This window comes from Nilaparvata lugens, chromosome 3, assembly GCF_014356525.2.
Source record: "Nilaparvata lugens isolate BPH chromosome 3, ASM1435652v1, whole genome shotgun sequence".
Taxonomy (NCBI): Eukaryota; Metazoa; Arthropoda; class Insecta; order Hemiptera; family Delphacidae; genus Nilaparvata; species Nilaparvata lugens.
In genome coordinates this window covers 22,169,047-22,187,812 of record NC_052506.1, presented here as the reverse complement: position 1 = coordinate 22,187,812, position 18,766 = coordinate 22,169,047, and the positions used below count along the sequence as shown (strand labels likewise).

Below are 18,766 nucleotides of genomic sequence, written 5' to 3'. Positions count from 1 at the left end.
TATCCTTAATAACACCACTGCTGACAGTTCAAAGTTGATTTCTAATTAGTTTAAATTATTATATGTCAAATATTTTTACCTCATCTTTTTTCTCTTGCATTTGTCGCATCATTTCTTCTTGGAACTCCAAATCGGTCAGATCTGGTTCGTCTAGATCCTCCTGTACATTGGTAGCTCTAAAAAGAAATCAAAAATTAGTTTTTCACACAATATAGAGAATACTTCATTCAATTAGAAATAATTGGGTCACTAATATGGCAACTTACAAGTAGTAATGGTAAGTTAACCTTAGGGTCGGGTTACCACTATCTCCGTATTATACAGATATGTTTTCATTGAATTAACATTCTTTTCACTTCGAAATAATCTTTCAAATTATTCAGTACAACCATAGAGAAAAGATAGTATAAGAAGATGTTCTCATGGGTTGTTGTTTATAGGTCGTGTATAGGTCTTTAATTTTCCAAATTTCAAGCAGATTTTTTGTTATCTAAAGCCGATTTCTATCGACTACTACTGTTTTGGCCAGGTGAGAGTGTAAGAACGGCACAGTATGAGAGACTATCAGCGTCACATAGCTTCACTAAAAACAACTACGTGGAATATCAGCTCGAGTTAACATTGAAATTTGGAACATAGAAGCCCTATAGCATGGGATATCTTCTTATGCAATCTTATCTTATCTTATCTATGGTTTAACTCACTTAATAAATTTGATTGTATGGTATGAGATGTTGTGGTATTTCTCCATAATTGAAAGAATAAGACGTTGATATTGTCAATACCACTTTTATTTATTCGAAAATTAATTCATAATTCAGAACCAGGTTTCATGGTAATACCTACCACATCTTCAGCTGAACTAATCTGTTTGTTGTTGTTGTTGGAGGAACAGGATATTCAATTTTAGGTTATGTGTTGGGATTGTAAAAGGGAAGGAGGATGAAAGTTGTTAGATTTCCATTTACAATGTAATTTTCCATTCTACAAATATTAGCATAGTTTAATTTCATCATTAATCCATCCATTCACACTAACAACTTTCATTCTCCTTCCCTTTTACAATCCCAACACATAACCTAAAATTGAATTTCCTGTTCCTCCAACAACAACAACAACAAACATATTAGTTCAGCTGAAGATGTGGTAGGTATTACCATGAAACCTGGTTCTGAGTTATGAATTCATTTTCGAATAAATAAAAGTGGTATTGAAAATATCAAAGTCTTATTCTTTCAATCACTTAGTAAATCTTTTGAACAACTACTCTCATTCTTCAATAATTGAGCTTTCATCTTTTCAGAGTTTTATTGAAATACTGTAGAAAGTAACTTCTTGAATGAATTTAAAAATATGAATGACGATATTCAAGTCGCTTCTTTCCGGTTCAATTCTTGAATTAATACATCAATTATATGAGCAAAGTAAACACGGGATATAGTTACCGCCCTGGCTGACCTTTTGAAACAATGAAAACCAAGGGCCACCTCTCATGGTGCGGAATGTATAGCTCACGTGATTGATAAACTTTCCAACATTACCCAAGTAAAGGTGGTAAAGACCATCACCCAAGTACAAGTCTACAACTCTATTTAGCTACAGCAGGACCTCCTATATACCTGGTATATATTATTTAGCTACAGCTACAAAAAAATCGACCAGCCTAATCTGTTTGGTGAGTTGCTGTACATGATATCGATACAACTAAATACTTATACTCGTATATCGAAATTATCGAGTGACCTTGTTGATCTGGAATCAGTTTTTCACGTCGCACGTGATTAATTTCAGGGCATTTGACGTGATTTAACGAATCGGCGTGGCTGATTGGGAATAGTCCCATTAAAACTAATGGGAATTATACCTTCCCTGTACCGGTCACTAACTCTGATACTGATAAGTGATAAATCGTCTTTAGCGATTCCATCCGAAACACAGGAGTGACCCGAGAAAGATATCCTGCACGGCCGAGATTCGAACCCAGGACCTTTGCCTTACAAAGCCAGCGTCAAAACACTGCTTTTTGTGATAAATTTTTCAACATTAGGGTGACCACTAACGACAGGACAAGTGTAGGCCTACACACATGTCTTTGAACAAAGAAGAGAGGCTTCGAACGAAATTTGACAGCAAATTCCAACAATAAAACAATAAATAAACCTCTGAAAAATATCATTGTGATACAGAATTGAGTTAACCTCAAAATTTTTGTTCGAAGCCTTCCACTGATGAAACAACATGTATGACGAGCATCAGTGTAAACACACTTGTTCTGTCGTTAGTGGCCACCCTTACAGACACGTTGCACCCAAGCACAAGCCTACAACTAGATTAAGCTTCAGTCTCAACAAGAACCAACATTCTACCGACCTAAACTGTTTGGTGAGTTGTTGCAAATGATGTTGGTGATGCTGTTGTTGATGGGTGTTTTTGTGCGCATGCGTAATGGGCGGAGGGAGTTGCGCAGGCAGGGGCAGACCGACACTGTTTACATCGCCCAAACATGCCGTTGCTAGCGCCGTTTGCGAGCTTCCAACAGCTGCCGACAGGTGTCGATTCTTGCCCCCCACCTCTTTTGTTCGTTGCAGCTCCTTCTCCTAGTTGAACAAAGTGAAAAACCTTTATTAGTCATTGTTTTGTAGGGGGTTTTGTTTAAAAATACTATAAATAATATTATGGTCTCACTGCTGTTCTTTCTTTATCCTATTTGAGCAGATCTGTAATGACCACAGAACTCATAACGACTGACCGCTCTCTGTGTCTGTGTAGGACAAGTGTGTAATGCCACAGCCACATATTGGCCCAGCCTGGTAAACGTGCAATTCCTTAAGAAAGCCAATGAAGGCCAGCGCTAGCAAACCAGCGTGCTAAAGGTGATTAACCAGCCAGGTAAAGGTGCAATTCCTTAGGTAGGTCAATGAATGCCCGCGCTGGCAAACCACCCATCCACACACTGGCGCTGGTCGACATTGGCCTTCATTGGGCCAACATGTAGATGTGGCATTAAATATGTGTGTACACACATGTCCTCATACATTGTCATCACAGCGAAAGGCTTCGAACAAGTGTTTTAGAGGTCAGGTTTTTTATCTTAGTTTTTTTGGATGTTTATTTTTTCTTCGCTACTTTATTTGAGGTTAAATTATATTCTCCTACAGTTACCTTGAAAAGTGACCTGACCATTCCTGTACTGATTACAGAACGCAAAGAATCACTTTTCCGCTCTAGTGCGCAAAGTATTACTTTGCGTACTCTTAATACTTTGCGTATTATCTTGCAGCCATCCCAATCAGCTGTTGACATTGTTGGCGTGTATTTTGAATACGAATTTGTTTTATCTATATTTTTCCTGATTTTCAAATACATAAAAATGAGAACTTATTAAATCATACATTTTGAATATTAATTATTCATTATTTCAAATAATATTTTTTCATTTATAAATTGATTGGTTGAAAAATTATTTAGAAATTAAGATTTACTCAAAATTATTTAAATTTTCAAATTAATTGGATTAATTTAATTTTTAATTTGAATAAATGATCGATTATTAATTTTCAATTGGATTATCAAGTTTAATAAATTAAAGTTGTTATTAATAACAAAATTATACAGACAAACATTTGATGGATTTCAGCCATCATTTTACCCATAATCAACCACTTCTCATATTCAATGGTAACTGTAGGAAAAATTTAATGTGAAATAAGTGCGCAAAGTTCCTCTGCTGCACTCAAGAAACCATTCCGCCCTCGCCTAAGGCTCGTGCGTAAACGTTTCTTTCGGTGCAGCAAACTGTAACTGAAGAATTTGTCCAAGAGAAATTAGTGGACTGTATCTTATTTGTGTGGCAATGAGCCGAATGAATAAAAATGATGAGTAAGAAATAAATAAGTCTTATTACTTGCATGGACGAAATTCCACATATCCGAGATGAGTAACCACTGTGCTTGCAAGACTGATTGCAGCTTGGAGGCAAAATGGTAACTCTGATAGTAGCTAAGAAAAAAGGGTAAGACACCAAATTAAAAGATTGGTTAACAATATTCAATTTAATAAACAACAGAAAATAGTAAAAAATTTATATGAACAAAAACAGCAGTTGCTGTAACTAGATTTCAGATGGGCACATAAGCACAAAGCAGAAAAAAGAGAATTTGATGTATCTCAAATACAAAATTGACTTTAAAATAATTGTATGAAATTAGATAAATTGCAAAGTTATTTTAATGCCTACTACTCAAATTGACCATGAATTATTAAGAAAATATAATTTTCAAAGGGGTGAATTGCTTTATGAAAATTTAATTTAGGTACTAGACCAAATTCGTAAAGACAAAACAATTTGATAATTCAATAGGTATACAAAATATCTACAGAGAACATTAGCTGTAAATACAAAGGTTAATTAGTACAACAAAAAAGAATAATACAATATAGGATGATATGTAAAACAGGGTATGCGCAAGATGCTAACAAAATGCTTGAATTGATTAGATCGATTTGAGTCTTGAATAAATCGAGATAAGACTTGAAACGTCTCAATCGTAGAAAACATAAGTTGACAAAAATGTTGGTAAAAATGAAAATTATTTAGTGCTGTCTAAAATTGGTAGAAAGCTCATCAATACATAATTATTACACACATCAGAACAATAGCACAATTATTTGAACGCTATATTGCGGTAGCAACTTAATCAAATTACTAAGTCAGTAGATTCAAAACTAGTAAAAATGTGACTTGAATAAAGAAAATAATAATAGCAAGGGCTAATTATTGTAATAACTGCAATAGGAAAAGATCTGTAGCAAGGTTACACATAGGCTAGCAAATAAAACGTTGTAAAACAAAGTAGGTTATGTAAATGGAAATGTAAACAAAACAGATTACACAAAAGAAATATACGCTGAAGAGCGATGCAATGACAAGTCCAAATTTGTAATGGCTTGTATCAAAACTAGTAAAGCAATACTTAGAATGCTTATGTAAATTGGTATATATGATAAGGTTATAATGAAATATACGCCGAAAGGCGATGTAGTGACAAGATCACAATATGAAATGGCTTGTGCCAAAACTAATAACACAATACTTGGAATGCTTATGTAAATTGGGATTTACAAAATATAGGTTATAATGAAATATACGCCGAAAGGCGATGTAATGACAAGTCCGAAAATTTGTAATAGCTATTACCAGAACTAGTAAAGCAATACTTAGAATGCTTATAATACAATAAACATAATTAGGAAGAACTGAAAAGTTCACTGAAGCGCTGTGGCTTCAAGGTAAGGTTATGTAAAAATTGAATTTGCAATGAAAATTGCTGTTCAAAATATGAAGCAAAGGTGAAGCTTCAAAATGCGATGTTTCAAATATATTGAACGATTAATTGTGAGTCCAGTAATAACACACATTAAACGGGAGATTATGACAAAAAGGCCTAAAAAAATACAAAATGAAATTGAGGATAAAATATAAAATTACTCAGCTTGAGACATGTTGAATTGAAGAAGTAGGAATGCCCAGGAGAGGACAAAGTGCGACCAGCCTCGACTTGTAGACTTGTGAACATGGATGTCCACCAAGTATGTGTTCAAATGGATTGAACACCCGATGAAGTTGAACTCCAGACGACCTTCTACGACGAATACTGTGAGTGCACAGTAGAGATGTTGAAGCAGCAGAGTACTATCAACGGAACCTTCTAAGGTTGAAGGCCCCCCGAGAGATCACAGCGTGGTAAGACCAAGACTGACAAGAGAATAGAAGACGATCCAGAACAGCTTGAACTGGAACGAATTCCTCGTAGAAGTTATCCTAAGCTGCCGTGCTTAGGAGGAAGTCTGAGTTTTGCCGAAGGAAACGGCCAATGCGGAGAAAACACACTTTGAGTATTAATTATTCATTATTTCAAATAATATTTTTTCATTTATAAATTGATTGGTTGGAAAATTATTTAGAAATTAAGATTTACTCAAATTATTTAAATTTTCAAATTAATTGGATTAATTTAATTTTAATTTGAATAAATGATCGATTATTAATTTTCAATTGGATTATCAAGTTTAATAAATTAAAGTTGTTATTAATAACAAAATTATACAGACAAACATTTGATGGATTTCAGCCATCATTTTACCCATAATCAACCACTTCTCATATTCAATGGTAACTGTAGGAAAAATTTAATGTGAAATAAGTGCGCAAAGTTCCTCTGCTGCACTCAAGAAACCATTCCGCCCTCGCCTAAGGCTCGTGCGTAAACGTTTCTTTCGGTGCAGCAAACTGTAACTTTGGCACTAGTTGCACAAATAACTATTGTATCATAATAGTTTGTAATTTTCCAATTTATTGTTATTAGTTGTTTATTCTATGTTAGAAGCTGTCGTCAAATACTGTTTTAGTTCGAAGCCTCTTGCTGATGACACAACATGATCGAAACATTTGTCCTGTCGTTAGTGGCCACCTAAAATAGGATCACCCATTAAAAATTTAAATATTTTGTTTAAAGATCATATTTTAGTTATCTTCAAATAGAAGTAGATAATTTATTCAAACTTACTTGAATTTGACTTGCTATTGCCTCGTCTTCATGTAGCCGTCTTCGTAGTTTCTCTTCTTCTTCCAGCTTTATTCGTTGTTCAAACTCCTTCGCCAGTCTTGCATCTCTCTCTTCTCTGTTAATTAGAAAAAAAGAAAAAATATATATAAACGAAATATTTGAAAAAAAACACATACAACAAAGATTATAAAATTAAGTAAGTGGTAAAGGTCTTTGTCCCAGCAAATCAAAGTCCAGATTTCTTAAAAATGATATATTTTTGAAATATAATTTCGTAAGTTTGTGTGTTCACCTGCTAAGCATCTACGATCTAGAATATTCAACTGGCTTGACGTTCCCTTCAAATTTGAATGTCTAAGATTCGACATTTCAATTATTATTAAACGAAAATCCCAATTAAATGCTGTAATCACCCCGAAGACTTCTGCTACTGCGAATATTGACAACAGGGTAAACAGCAAGATGGAAATTCGAATTAGAAGGGTGTCCTACATTTTCCCTTGTCTAGTCAATTTTCTTCTTCAAACACGTCTATAGCCTATTATAGGTCTTGGCTAAGCTTTATTCAGAGGTTCATTACACTCAAGTACGGTACCTCAGGCATCAATCTTGACAAAACATGGTAGGTAGTGGGTTCGGTTCCCGGGCTGACAAATGATTTTGTATAGTAGCGCACATCGAATTTCCATTAGCTGTTTACACTGTTGTCAATATTTGCAGTAGCAGAATTCTTCGGGATGATTTACAGCAGTTAATTAGGATTTTCGTTTAATAATAATTTATTATTCATTAATTAGCATTTGAACAAAAGCAACTTCCAATTTATTTCCATCTGTAGATTCGACATTTTCATCGACTGTATCATGTCAATATGTTTCATATAATTTTTTGTATTACATCCATCTTGTATTCGTATTTTGACATACATCAGTATTTTCCAGCTACATTAATAATCAATTTTAATTTCAAGTTCTATAAAAAAACACTGAAAATACTGTACAACTATGGGGGGCTACTATATATTCTTCCCTTGTCTAGTCAATTTTCTTCTTCAAACACGTTTATAGCCTATTATAGGTCTTGGCTGAGCTTTATTCAACGGTTCTTTACACTAAAGTAGGGTACTAAGACATTAATCTTGACAAAACATCATTTATCCGAATGAGTTGCACAAAACTGATCGGTTCCGTTCAAAATTATACACACTTCCACTCAAAAAGTGTCTAAAGTGAGATTCACTTCAAACTGACAGATTAAAAGGTTACCTTAATGCTGCCAGTTTGAAATGAATCTCAATAATTGATAGTTTAGTTGTGAGTGGTTCTGTTCTACTGACTGGAGCCGAGTCATTTGCAGGTAGCGAGCCATCGCCTCCTCTTCTTCTCTCTTCTGCTCATCGAGTGCCTTTGGAAAGTCTTCGCGCACTATTGCGTTTCGCGACCGATTGCCACTGTAGTGTTCTTGCACTGAAACAAACAATTTCAAATAATATAACAATAACTCAAGAGGAAATTTTCAGATGCTACTACTTGTGAAATATAGTTTACACAGTTTGCCGCTGTAGTTGTTTTTGCAATGGAACAAATAATTTTGAAAATAAATACGACAGTAAAAAAACTCAAGAGAAGATTTGCAGAACAGGCTAAGGCCCGCCGCTAAATAGACCCACGCTAATCCACGAAAAGCAACTCACGCCTTGGGATGTTTTGTAAACCATTGCCAGGCTTCTCCAGACATCTGTGTAATGATAATAATACATGCAATGAATAATCCACTTGTCAGCTGATTTATTATGAATAATTCTATAGCAATGGTTTCCAAAACATCCCACGGCGTGGGTTGCTTTTCGTGGATTAGCATAGGTCTACTTTGCGGCGGGCCTAATGCCCAATACTGCCCCTCTTCCAGTTTATAGGCTACTTCAGTCCAAATCCATATCTGATTTGGTATCCTAATTATTACAAATATATTATTATAAATAATCTAAAATGCAAACTTAAACATAAGTAGTAAAATAAATGAAACTAAAAAACTGAAGGGGAGATTTTCATACTACTACTCAAGTAACATTCTTTTAAAATTATTCTCAACTAGTCATTTGTTGAAACACATGGATATAAGTTTGAAAGTCGATATAAATTTTTAAATTATCTATCAGAGGATTTGGGGAGGAAGGATATCCTCATGATAAATCTGTACAATAAACAACAAATATTATATATTTTCAACAGATTAAGAAAATAAACATTTTTTAACCCAATTTTGCGCTCATCTGTCTATAAATAAAAATAATAGAAAACCTACAAAAGCAAATGGGGTTTTGGGAATAATTAGAAATTACAATGAAATCTGATGTGATATCAAGACCGAATACCACAGACAAATTAATTAATTCGTAAATACAGAAGACCAAAATACTTACAACTAAAAGCAAGATATATAATATAATGCTTGACAAAGATTTACTAACAAAAGAAAAACAAAAATAATAGATAGGTATAGATCTAATAAATAAAAGAAAAGATATCAATTTAAATATGAAACCACCATGTGAGTAGTAGTTTTATAAACAAATAAGACTTAAAATTGATAAAAACTAGATTATTTTACACTAAATTAAAAAACTTAAATAAAAGGCACGGTCGATTAAAATTCTGTAAGGCTGAAATAAACCAAAAAATTCAATCTATTTTTTAAAGCTGAGTTTTTATTATTGGTCTGTCGATAATAATAATGTGAAGAACTAAAATATAAGATATTGAATAAACACTATATAATAATCGATCAAACATGATTTTTGAAAAAAAACAGAAGCTTCATGTGCCACATGATGAGAGTTAAATCAGCAGATCAAATCAAGGATTTTGGAGCGATTTGACACACACCAGAGATTTGGTGACAGAAAGATGATGAAACACACAACAAATATGAGATTCTTACAACCTAAAGAGATATCGCATCTACATTATGCAGTCGACCAAAATTTTTGCGTACCATATCAATGAACAAAGACTGATGAGGAAACTTTACTTCATCCTTTCGAGATTATATAAATATTGCTGACTATGGTGCATTATAAGATTGGATTAATCGATCAACTTGAAACTACTAATCTTTCCAAGACTGTGCAGGAATGGAGCCAAACTATAGTGAGATACACTTCAAACTATCTTTGGGAGAGGTGTTGGTGTAATTCATAAGGAAGTCTGTCAGTTCAAAGTTCACTATTAGTAGTTAGTAAAAAACACAACACAATATTAGAAACTCAATAATTTAAAAATCAAATTCTTAATCCAACAGGTACCTTAAATCTAAAACTAACGTGTGAAGGCTTTATTCTAACACTCAAAACGATCTACATTAGATGGACATTTATTAGAATAAAGCAGATTACAACGATGATTCTATATCAGAAAAAAGATTACTGTCTAGCACAACAACACAACAAACCATACATGATAAAAGTATGATTCATACTGTATGATAGAAGTCGCTCCACAGATCTCCTCAATAATTGTATTTCTTGGCAGAGTGTATTTTCCAGACGTTTCATAATCCAGAAAGCGATTACTGAAACGAATTTTGAAGTTTCATTGCAAATTTTACTCGATTTCAAACTATTGAACACTTCATTCATCAATAGAATAGTTATGTTATGTATAGAATCGTATTATATTTTGTAATTACTCTATTGATGTAATAAATAAATGAATATTCTATAGAAAACTGATATCCTTCAACAGCACCACAAATAGGGGGACCGATAATAGGGGGACGAAAACAAGATACCTTATTTTACTGTTTCCAACAGTCATTTGTAATCCAATAACAAACGATATCATATTGTTTAGTAGTATCTCGCAAATATAGAATTCTTCAGCTCCCAAATCCCAACTATACAAATGTATGTAATCTGAATCTAATAATCACAATAAACACAAACTGGTATCATATATCGTTCAGTATTATTAGATGACTATGTATTTCGTATATAGTTATATAAATGCATTTTGTTGTAAATCCAATAATCATGAAGTTCTTCTAAATTGAACAGTATTATCTCACTCTCACTGTTTTATATCACAAATCTTCTTTATTTTATTGTGACCTCAAACGGAAAATTATTTTTTTCAAACATATTTCAGTCGTATAAAATTAACCAAACAAACAAGGATTTAGAAGCCTACCATCATAAAACGTTCTCACACAATTAGAAGTGAAAATATGAAACAAGAGCAAGCGACCAATGAAAACTAAGAATGAGGTCGATGGAATAAAATAGAAAGTACAGCATAAAACATCATCACTGAGCAGAAGAGATCAACAGAGAATCTTGAGACTGAGGCTCTCAGATTTACCGAGTTTAATAACTCGCAGTAAACGTTCAGTAGAGCGAACAGCCAAGTAGCTAGTAACTAGTATCTCTAGTAGCTATAGTGAAATTCATTTCCAAAAGTCGGCATTGGTTGAATAGGGGGAATTTATGTAATCTACAAGGAATGCTGACTTTTTCAAGTGAAACTCACTAGAATAGCTGACTGAGATAGTATCGGCCTTTCTTGTCAGCGCTGAGTGCATTTTGCTGGTGAAAGGTAAAATCAAGAACAAGAATGAGGAAAGAAAGGATGATTAATTATGAAAAAAGATTTGAATCCAGTTTTATAAAAACTTAGAAGTCTTCTAAAACGGGAAATGTGTACTGCTTTGAGATGACTATTTATATACTATATCACAGATTTAAAATTAAAAGCCTGTTGTTTATTCAGTCTATGACTATATAAAGTTATTCATTGAATACATGGCACTCTGTCTTCGACAGTCTATAGTGAGATTCAATTCAAACTGAAGGTGCTCCTTCAAAATAACATAGATGCTCTCTGAACAAATAATGTTAAAGTTTGAGCATAGTGGGCAGTCTACGTTTAACGTAAATTAGCCTGATATAACAATTTAATCCAGAAAAAACCTACAAAATGTCTTTGATAAATATTGTATCATCCTTATTGTATAATCCTTATGAATGTTTGTTATTAATAGTAATCATAATCATAAAACCTCTTTTATTGACAACCTATTTAGTGTACATAACCACCTCATTTACCAACTATTATTACCTACAAAATAGTCCAAATATTCAAGAGTGTCTCAAAAACCTTAAACTCTTAAACTTTTTTGGTCCTTTCAAATTTTACAGTGATTTCCGCCAAGACCAATCATCGGACAGAAATCATCACTTTCACCTTTCTTTTAGATAATAAAATTTCGAATAAAATTAGATTATTCCTAACTCTGTATCTTTAAAAACAAAATTGGAAATAAAATATATTTTGCAAGTACACCCCCTTTTTCATGTGAGTATTGACTGGACTACAAATTCACTTACATTATTAAATTGAGTCAAACACGAACTGACATAATCAACACGGACAAATCGAGTTTTGGTAACAGGATGGCACAGTAACATCAATCTTTCGCAACATGAATAATTGCAAATGCAATTCAAGAAGGTTTGTCCCTCCTATTAGTTTGGCCACACGCAAACAATGCACTCTTCCCACAAATTAGCAAAGTGATGCTAGTGTTTGCAAACTTCAATTACATGTAGGCCTACATCACAAGACCACAGCGGAGGAGGTAGTTGCTTCTGTCAACTAACTACAGAATTCACCATACTACACTATTATACAGTAGTACAATATACTATACACACTATACTTACAGCTATACTGTAATTCACTATTGTAAGATTCACTTTAAACTGTCAGAAAATTGTTGAATGGGAAGCATTGATGTCATTCATAAGGAATGCTGACAGTTTCAAATACGATACTCACAATACCTGTCGTGTGAACTTGTACTTTGTTTTTTAATTTTGTCTAGTTTGTGTGTGTGGAAATAAGTTGTCTGGTGGTCAGCCAAGCATAAACTGCTGCTGTAGTCGACTGCTTTTTGATGCAGATTATGAGGATAACCAATGTTGCTACCATTACCATACATCTGAAAGGGGAAAGCTAGATCGCATGTCCTCATTTCCACCTGCTACTTACTTCTTCTTCAACTTCTTATTTTTCTCCTCAAATCTTCCTCTTCTTCTTCTTAATCTTCCCCTCAAATCTTCATTCTCTTCTTCTCATCGCTTTTTCATCTCCACCTCGTTCCTCCAAATCCACTATTTTTTTCTCCTCCTTTTGTTATCGTCTTCTTAGTTTTCTTCTTCTCCACCATCTACCATCCTCTGTTGTCGTCTTTTCATTTTTCTTCTTCGCCACCATCTACTATTGACTTTTTGTTCTTCTCCCTCAGCCCTTCATCATATTCACATTCTCTTTCATTTATCCTGTCTTCTTCTTTTTCCTTTTTTGGTCTTCTTTCTTCTCCTTCCTCCTCCTTCTTTCATCGCCTTTTCATCTTCAAGCGTTTCTCAAAACATGACTTCCGAAAAGAAGTTATTTTATAACCCAGGGTTCCATTTTATAGAAGTTACAGAACAGTAAAATTGCCAATAAAACTGACACAACAACACCAATAAAAATTGACTCAACAGGCTCAGATTATGCAATAAAATAATTAGTTTTGATGATTGACATAGATTTTCATAGTTCTTATAGGTAACTACAAGCAGTTTCAAAACAAATTAGAAGTTTTTTCAACAGCAACAGAAAGGGCTTCAATATGATACTAATTTAGCAACTACAGACCATAGTACTCGATTTAAAAATTCAATTTAGAATTTTTTAGGGTCTAGACAATCTCTACTGTTGAATTATAATTGATATGAATTTAGTAGAGAATGGGCAATCACTATTTTACATACTGTGCTGAATTTACATAGCTTTCATTCGAAGTTTATAATTCTAGAGCCTGTAAAACCATAGTTTAAAATCGAGTACAGATCTGATCAATGATATGTGTACTAAGTACTGTGGATAAAATTGGTTAATCAATAGTTTATCTATTAAATTATTGTAATATCTAATGTATCATCTATATTTGTAGATCAATCTTTTATTTATACGATAACATGCGAAGGTCATAGTTGATGAAACTGAAAATCAATCCATTTTATAACTTAAGTTTACAGATCTTGAGATCCCCTTTCTGTACAACAATATTTTCAACTGGAAACCAGCTGCATGTAATAGAATAAAATAATAATCCACCCTAAATTGAAGCAATTGAAAATTATTATCACAACATGAGTCAGAACAACCAACTACTGTCTCCAACTGTTCTACACACCAAACTGTCAGCATTGGTTCATTGGAAAGCAATGATGTTATTAATAAGGAATACTGACAATTTGAAGAGAGCCTCACTAAAGCATTCATTAACTACTGAAACTGGGGGACCCCGAAGTTCAAGTTCAAAGTTCAACTTAAGCTCAACACAACTCATCATCACACAACAGGCAACTGAAATAAATACTTGCAGGACAACTACTCATATTGAACTAGACTGGCCCTATACAATGTGAAATGTTGCTCCTGAAGCAATTCTAATTATACCAGAAACTATTTTTTTTTTAAATATGATAAAATCATTTCGATGATATTATCGAATAATAGAACTAGCATATATTATATATAGCCACTAACATATTATGTTTTGGACGAACATGTACTATCGTTCAGTATAAAGTTTAATGTGAATGCCATATTGTCATTAGTTTTACATGAGCATTGTTGAGAATAAACAAGCATGCAAGTTTATTACTCAAAAGAGGAAATTCACGCTATTTGAGCTAAAAAAATGGAAGACTAGCAAACTTTTAAAGTTTTGTAATCTCCAGCTAATAATCGATAAGAGATGCCGTGGTGTCCTATTCACTATCCTGAGCTGCAGGAGCTCTTGTAAAGCCACCATTTCCAATAAAATCAACAGAGTAGAAATTCCTTGAAAATCAGGGCTCTAAAAAGAAGAGTTACAGAGCTCAGGTCAGTGAATAGGATATCACAGTGTCCTAGAAGAATATCATTGTATCTTAGGTTGGCCACTAACGACAAGTAGGCCTACTAGCCTGTGGAACTAGAATTTGTGGAATTCTGAATGAAGACATCCATGATGAACATGTGTGTGTTCACAAATGTCGTCATAACAGCAAAAGGCTTCAAACAAAGATTTTGAGTTTAGTTTTTGTATCTTTGATTTTCTATTTATTGTTATTGGTTGCTAATTTTATGTTAGATTCTCTTGCTGAGGACAAAACATGCATGATTAAAATGTTTGTGTGTGCATGCACACACATGTCCTACCGTTCAGTATAAAGTTTAACGTGAATGCCATATTGTTATTAGTTTTACAGGAGCATTGTGAGAATAAACAAGCATGCAAGTTTATTACTCAAAAGAGGAAATTCACGCTATTTGAGCTAAAAAAGGGAAGACTAGCAAACTTTTAAAGTTTTGTAAGCTCCAGCTAATAATCGATAAGAGATGCCGTGGTGTCCTATTCACTATCCTGAGCTCCAGGGCTCACCCTTTAAAGCCACCATTTCCAATAAAATCAGCAGAGTAGAAATTCCTTGAAAATCAGGGCTCTAAAAAGAAGAGTTACAGAGCTCAGGTCAGTGAATAGGATATCACAGTGTCCTAGAAGAATATCATTGTATCTTAGGTTGGCCACTAACGACAAGTAGGCCTACTAGCCTGTGGAACTAGAATTTGTGGAATTCTGAATGAAGACATCCATGATGAACATGTGTGTGTTCACAAATGTCGTCATAACAGCAAAAGGCTTCAAACAAAGATTTTTGAGTTTAGTTTTTGTATCTTTGATTTTCTATTTATTGTTATTGGTTGCTAATTTTATGTTAGATTCTCTTGCTGAGGACAAAACATGCATGATTAAAATGTTTGTGTGTGCATGCACACACATGTCCTACCGTTAGTGGCCAGCCTAAAGAAAGTGTTCACTTATTGGCAGGCAGCAAATGTGTTAACATCCCCATTACAACTAATAGCATTATTTTTTCAGCAAAAGAGAAATGAGTAATTACCCACAAAAGAACCAATTGTATCCTCTTTTTTCCAGAAAATCGGAAATTCTTTAGAAATCAAGGTTAAGAGTTGATAGTTTATAAAGTAAATACTAGGCTTTTTATAACAATTTTCTAATAATTCTCACCACCAGTTAGATTCGCTTCCATGACATTGCTCTTAATAATGTGAACTTGATTAGTGATCGTGGCATGAAGTCGTTTCAGTTCAAAGTTCATACACTTCACTTCGGTCAATATACGTTCATTTTCACAGAAAATGCTATTATTATTAGAACACATCACCAATTGCCATGCAATAAAAATAGCTGCAATAGAAACAACATTTAAATTAAACTAGATAAATTCACAGCGCAATGTACAGTTTCCTTTGTTCAAACATTCCTAAGTCTTCATTTAATTTCGTTTGTTCTTATTTAATCATGTATCAAAGTTTGATAATCAAACAATCAACTTAAAGCAGTGAAGTTTTAGTTCTGTAAAGCAGCAATAATCTATTTAGCAATTAAGTTGTTCTGTCAGCAAGCTGCAAGTTTGCGCCACTATTCATTTCAGTTTTGAACCTAATTTTTGTAGATAAAGCCTAGTACACACCGGTGCGAATCATGTGCGGGATAATTTCCAGTTTTAATCAAGTTGAAATTAACAGTCATACCGCGTGCGAAATACGATTCGCACCGGTGTGCCCAAGACTTAAGAATTGCAACATCAATTTATTGGAGAAAAATAAAACAGTCATTCTACATTATGTAACGCGCATGATAAAAATGAAAAAAGCGGTCGAGTTGATTAGAGTTATTGAGAAAAGTTGTCCTTATTGAGATATAAGTTATTCTATTGGATATTTGAGTTGCTCTTTGAATTTCAACATAATAAGAGTTGTATTTCAAGTTCAGAACTTCGAATTGTAGAGGTTGTTAGTATATCATTGAGTTTATTAAGAATAAAACATGAATTAAAGATGAGAGAAAATTGAAATGCAAATGACTCATGTTATTAAAAATAACTCCAGTTATTTGAGACTGACATAAGAGTAGCCTACTGTTCTTATCAAATCTAAATGTAATAAGCCATTTGAAAATACAACAAAAATTATGTTTACTGTAATTTTAGACTGCCAATTTGATGCAGTATATATCTGTTATAATTATTTTGATATGACTATTACAGAATTATTTGTAGTATGATTTCAGATTAGTGTCAAACATTGGATAATGAAACAATATTCTTTCATCCATGGTGTAAACCTCTCTTGAGCATTTTCAAAACTGGGATAAATTTGTAATCATGTGATCATTCTCAAATTAGTAAAACATTATAATTGATTGTGAAACATGTTGAGTACCACGTGCTGGCTCAAATATCCAAACTGAATAAACAATACAAAAGAAAACTAACAATCAACAAAACTGATTGTTTCCGAACGATTTTCGCTCTAATCACGTTCCTAAGAAATTTAAACAAAAGACAATATAGAGCAATTGGATATAAAACCGCAGCAAGCCTATCTTCGAGTTTAGTTAAACAAAAAAGAGTTGAAGTTTAATAAGTTTTGGTTATTCAACATTAACGAAAATGAAGAAAAATAGAGAATGCCCAATAAGGAAATAGTACGAAAACTAGAAGCAATCTTGTAAAACTTAATTAATTAGATAGCTAGTTCAAGAAGTTTTCTTCTCAAAGCAAAATATTTTCAAACCCCTAAAGAGACTTCAGTAAATTGTTAGAGTCGCTTTGACAACCGTTAAGAACAACACAAACGGTGGATTAACATGTTTCACGAATATTCAAGCAATGGTTTTTGCGGTAGGAACATTGAATAAATCTCACAATCAAGTTGGAAGAATTTTTCGAGAATAAAAGCACTATAGACCTATAAAGTGATCAAGTGGGAAATCACAGACGAACCAATCAACATTAAAAAAACTATAAATTTATCAATAAATTGGTTAGACACTGGAGAAACAAATAAACAGTACTTTACACAGAAATCACACCACAACACTAATTAAAAATAAGATAAGTTTTAGGAAGCTATTCGAAAACAGACACCAGCAAGCTAAGCGAGCAACTGACTGAATCCGGGCGTGCTTTTGAATGCTAAAACATCACAGGATCTCTTTGAAACTTGATACAGGGACTCTTGAAAAGCCCACAATGAATAGAAGGATGATGACACATCGCTTAAAACAAAAGCTTACACCGCAGAATTCTCTGTGGGTGAAAAAATTAAGGTAGTTCGGAGGGGTGAATCAAAGTACGGCTGTGAAAAGCTTAAGTAAATTTTCAATGTTTTATCAAAGAAAGGTCTCGTCGGCTTAGTGAGTAATTTCAAGTTGAAAAGGTTGCACTAGTCTTATCCACTTATTTCAATATTAGATTATGCTTGAACCCTCGATTCTTCTTCCGTCAGAAATTTATCAAAATTGATAGCGCTGTATCAACTGAATTATGAGAGTCCGAAAGAGATTATAATGAGAAAGAGTTATAGTAAGATAAACTTCAAAATGTCAGCATTCCTTATGAATAACACCAATGCTTCCCATTCTAACAATGCTGACATTTTAAAATGAATCTCACTATACGATGAACTTGTTATATGCATTTAATAAGGCATTATAAAGCTAATGAGAAAATCAATTTCAATGGCAAGAAAGTAAGTCAAAGAAAGTGGCTTATTGTCTGCCGTAATAATGGCCGTCTGATTGGAGTTTCACCAGACAAATTAAGTATTAATGAAGCTTAATACAGCTTTACGCTTCATGAAGACAATTATCGAGGAGAATTCCCAATTCTGAATTGTTTCATTCACATCAACGGTAACCAATAATTTCTAAACCATTCATCTCTTATCATTATCCATCAATTATTACTCTTGCAGGATGATAAAAGGAGAAAAAGCCTGAGACCTCATAATTCAATAGATTATTACTACAATGGATTGAATAAACAGGCTTATTTTTCCTAAATAGTCCATTAAAATTTCCAAAATAGAGGTTTGTTCAGCATTTTGTCAAGATAGAATAAAGCCCACTTTTAAATATCACAACCAATATTAATAAAACATTTTTAGAAACTAGTTCCTATTGTTACACCGACATCATTCTCTGGTCTAAGTTTACTAGAGATTAGCAATGGTGTAAAAGCCGAAACTAGTTTCTCAAAATGTTTTAATAAATAAGATTTTGTGACTATTTAAAGTTGC

At 33.3% G+C, this 18,766-nt stretch overlaps 1 protein-coding gene across 2 annotated transcripts in view; it reads right to left on the bottom strand.

Moving 5' to 3' along the window:
* Positions 1-18,766, bottom strand: part of LOC111053030 (coiled-coil domain-containing protein 50) — a 41,266-nt gene that overhangs the window by 10,779 nt on the left and 11,721 nt on the right. The window contains exons 1-5 of one of the 2 annotated variants that reach the window (XM_039423303.1): positions 10,044-10,134; positions 7,903-8,032; positions 6,567-6,681; positions 2,371-2,597; positions 80-176 (exon numbers count right to left, since the gene is read on the bottom strand). In XM_039423303.1, coding sequence (XP_039279237.1) covers positions 80-176; positions 2,371-2,597; positions 6,567-6,681; positions 7,903-8,032; positions 10,044-10,119 — 645 coding nt within the window. In that variant the 5' untranslated portion in view covers positions 10,120-10,134. Of the gene's footprint in view, positions 1-79; positions 177-2,370; positions 2,598-6,566; positions 6,682-7,902; positions 8,033-10,043; positions 10,135-18,766 lie in introns of those variants that run through there. The other variant, XM_022339857.2, reaches the window with a different exon arrangement.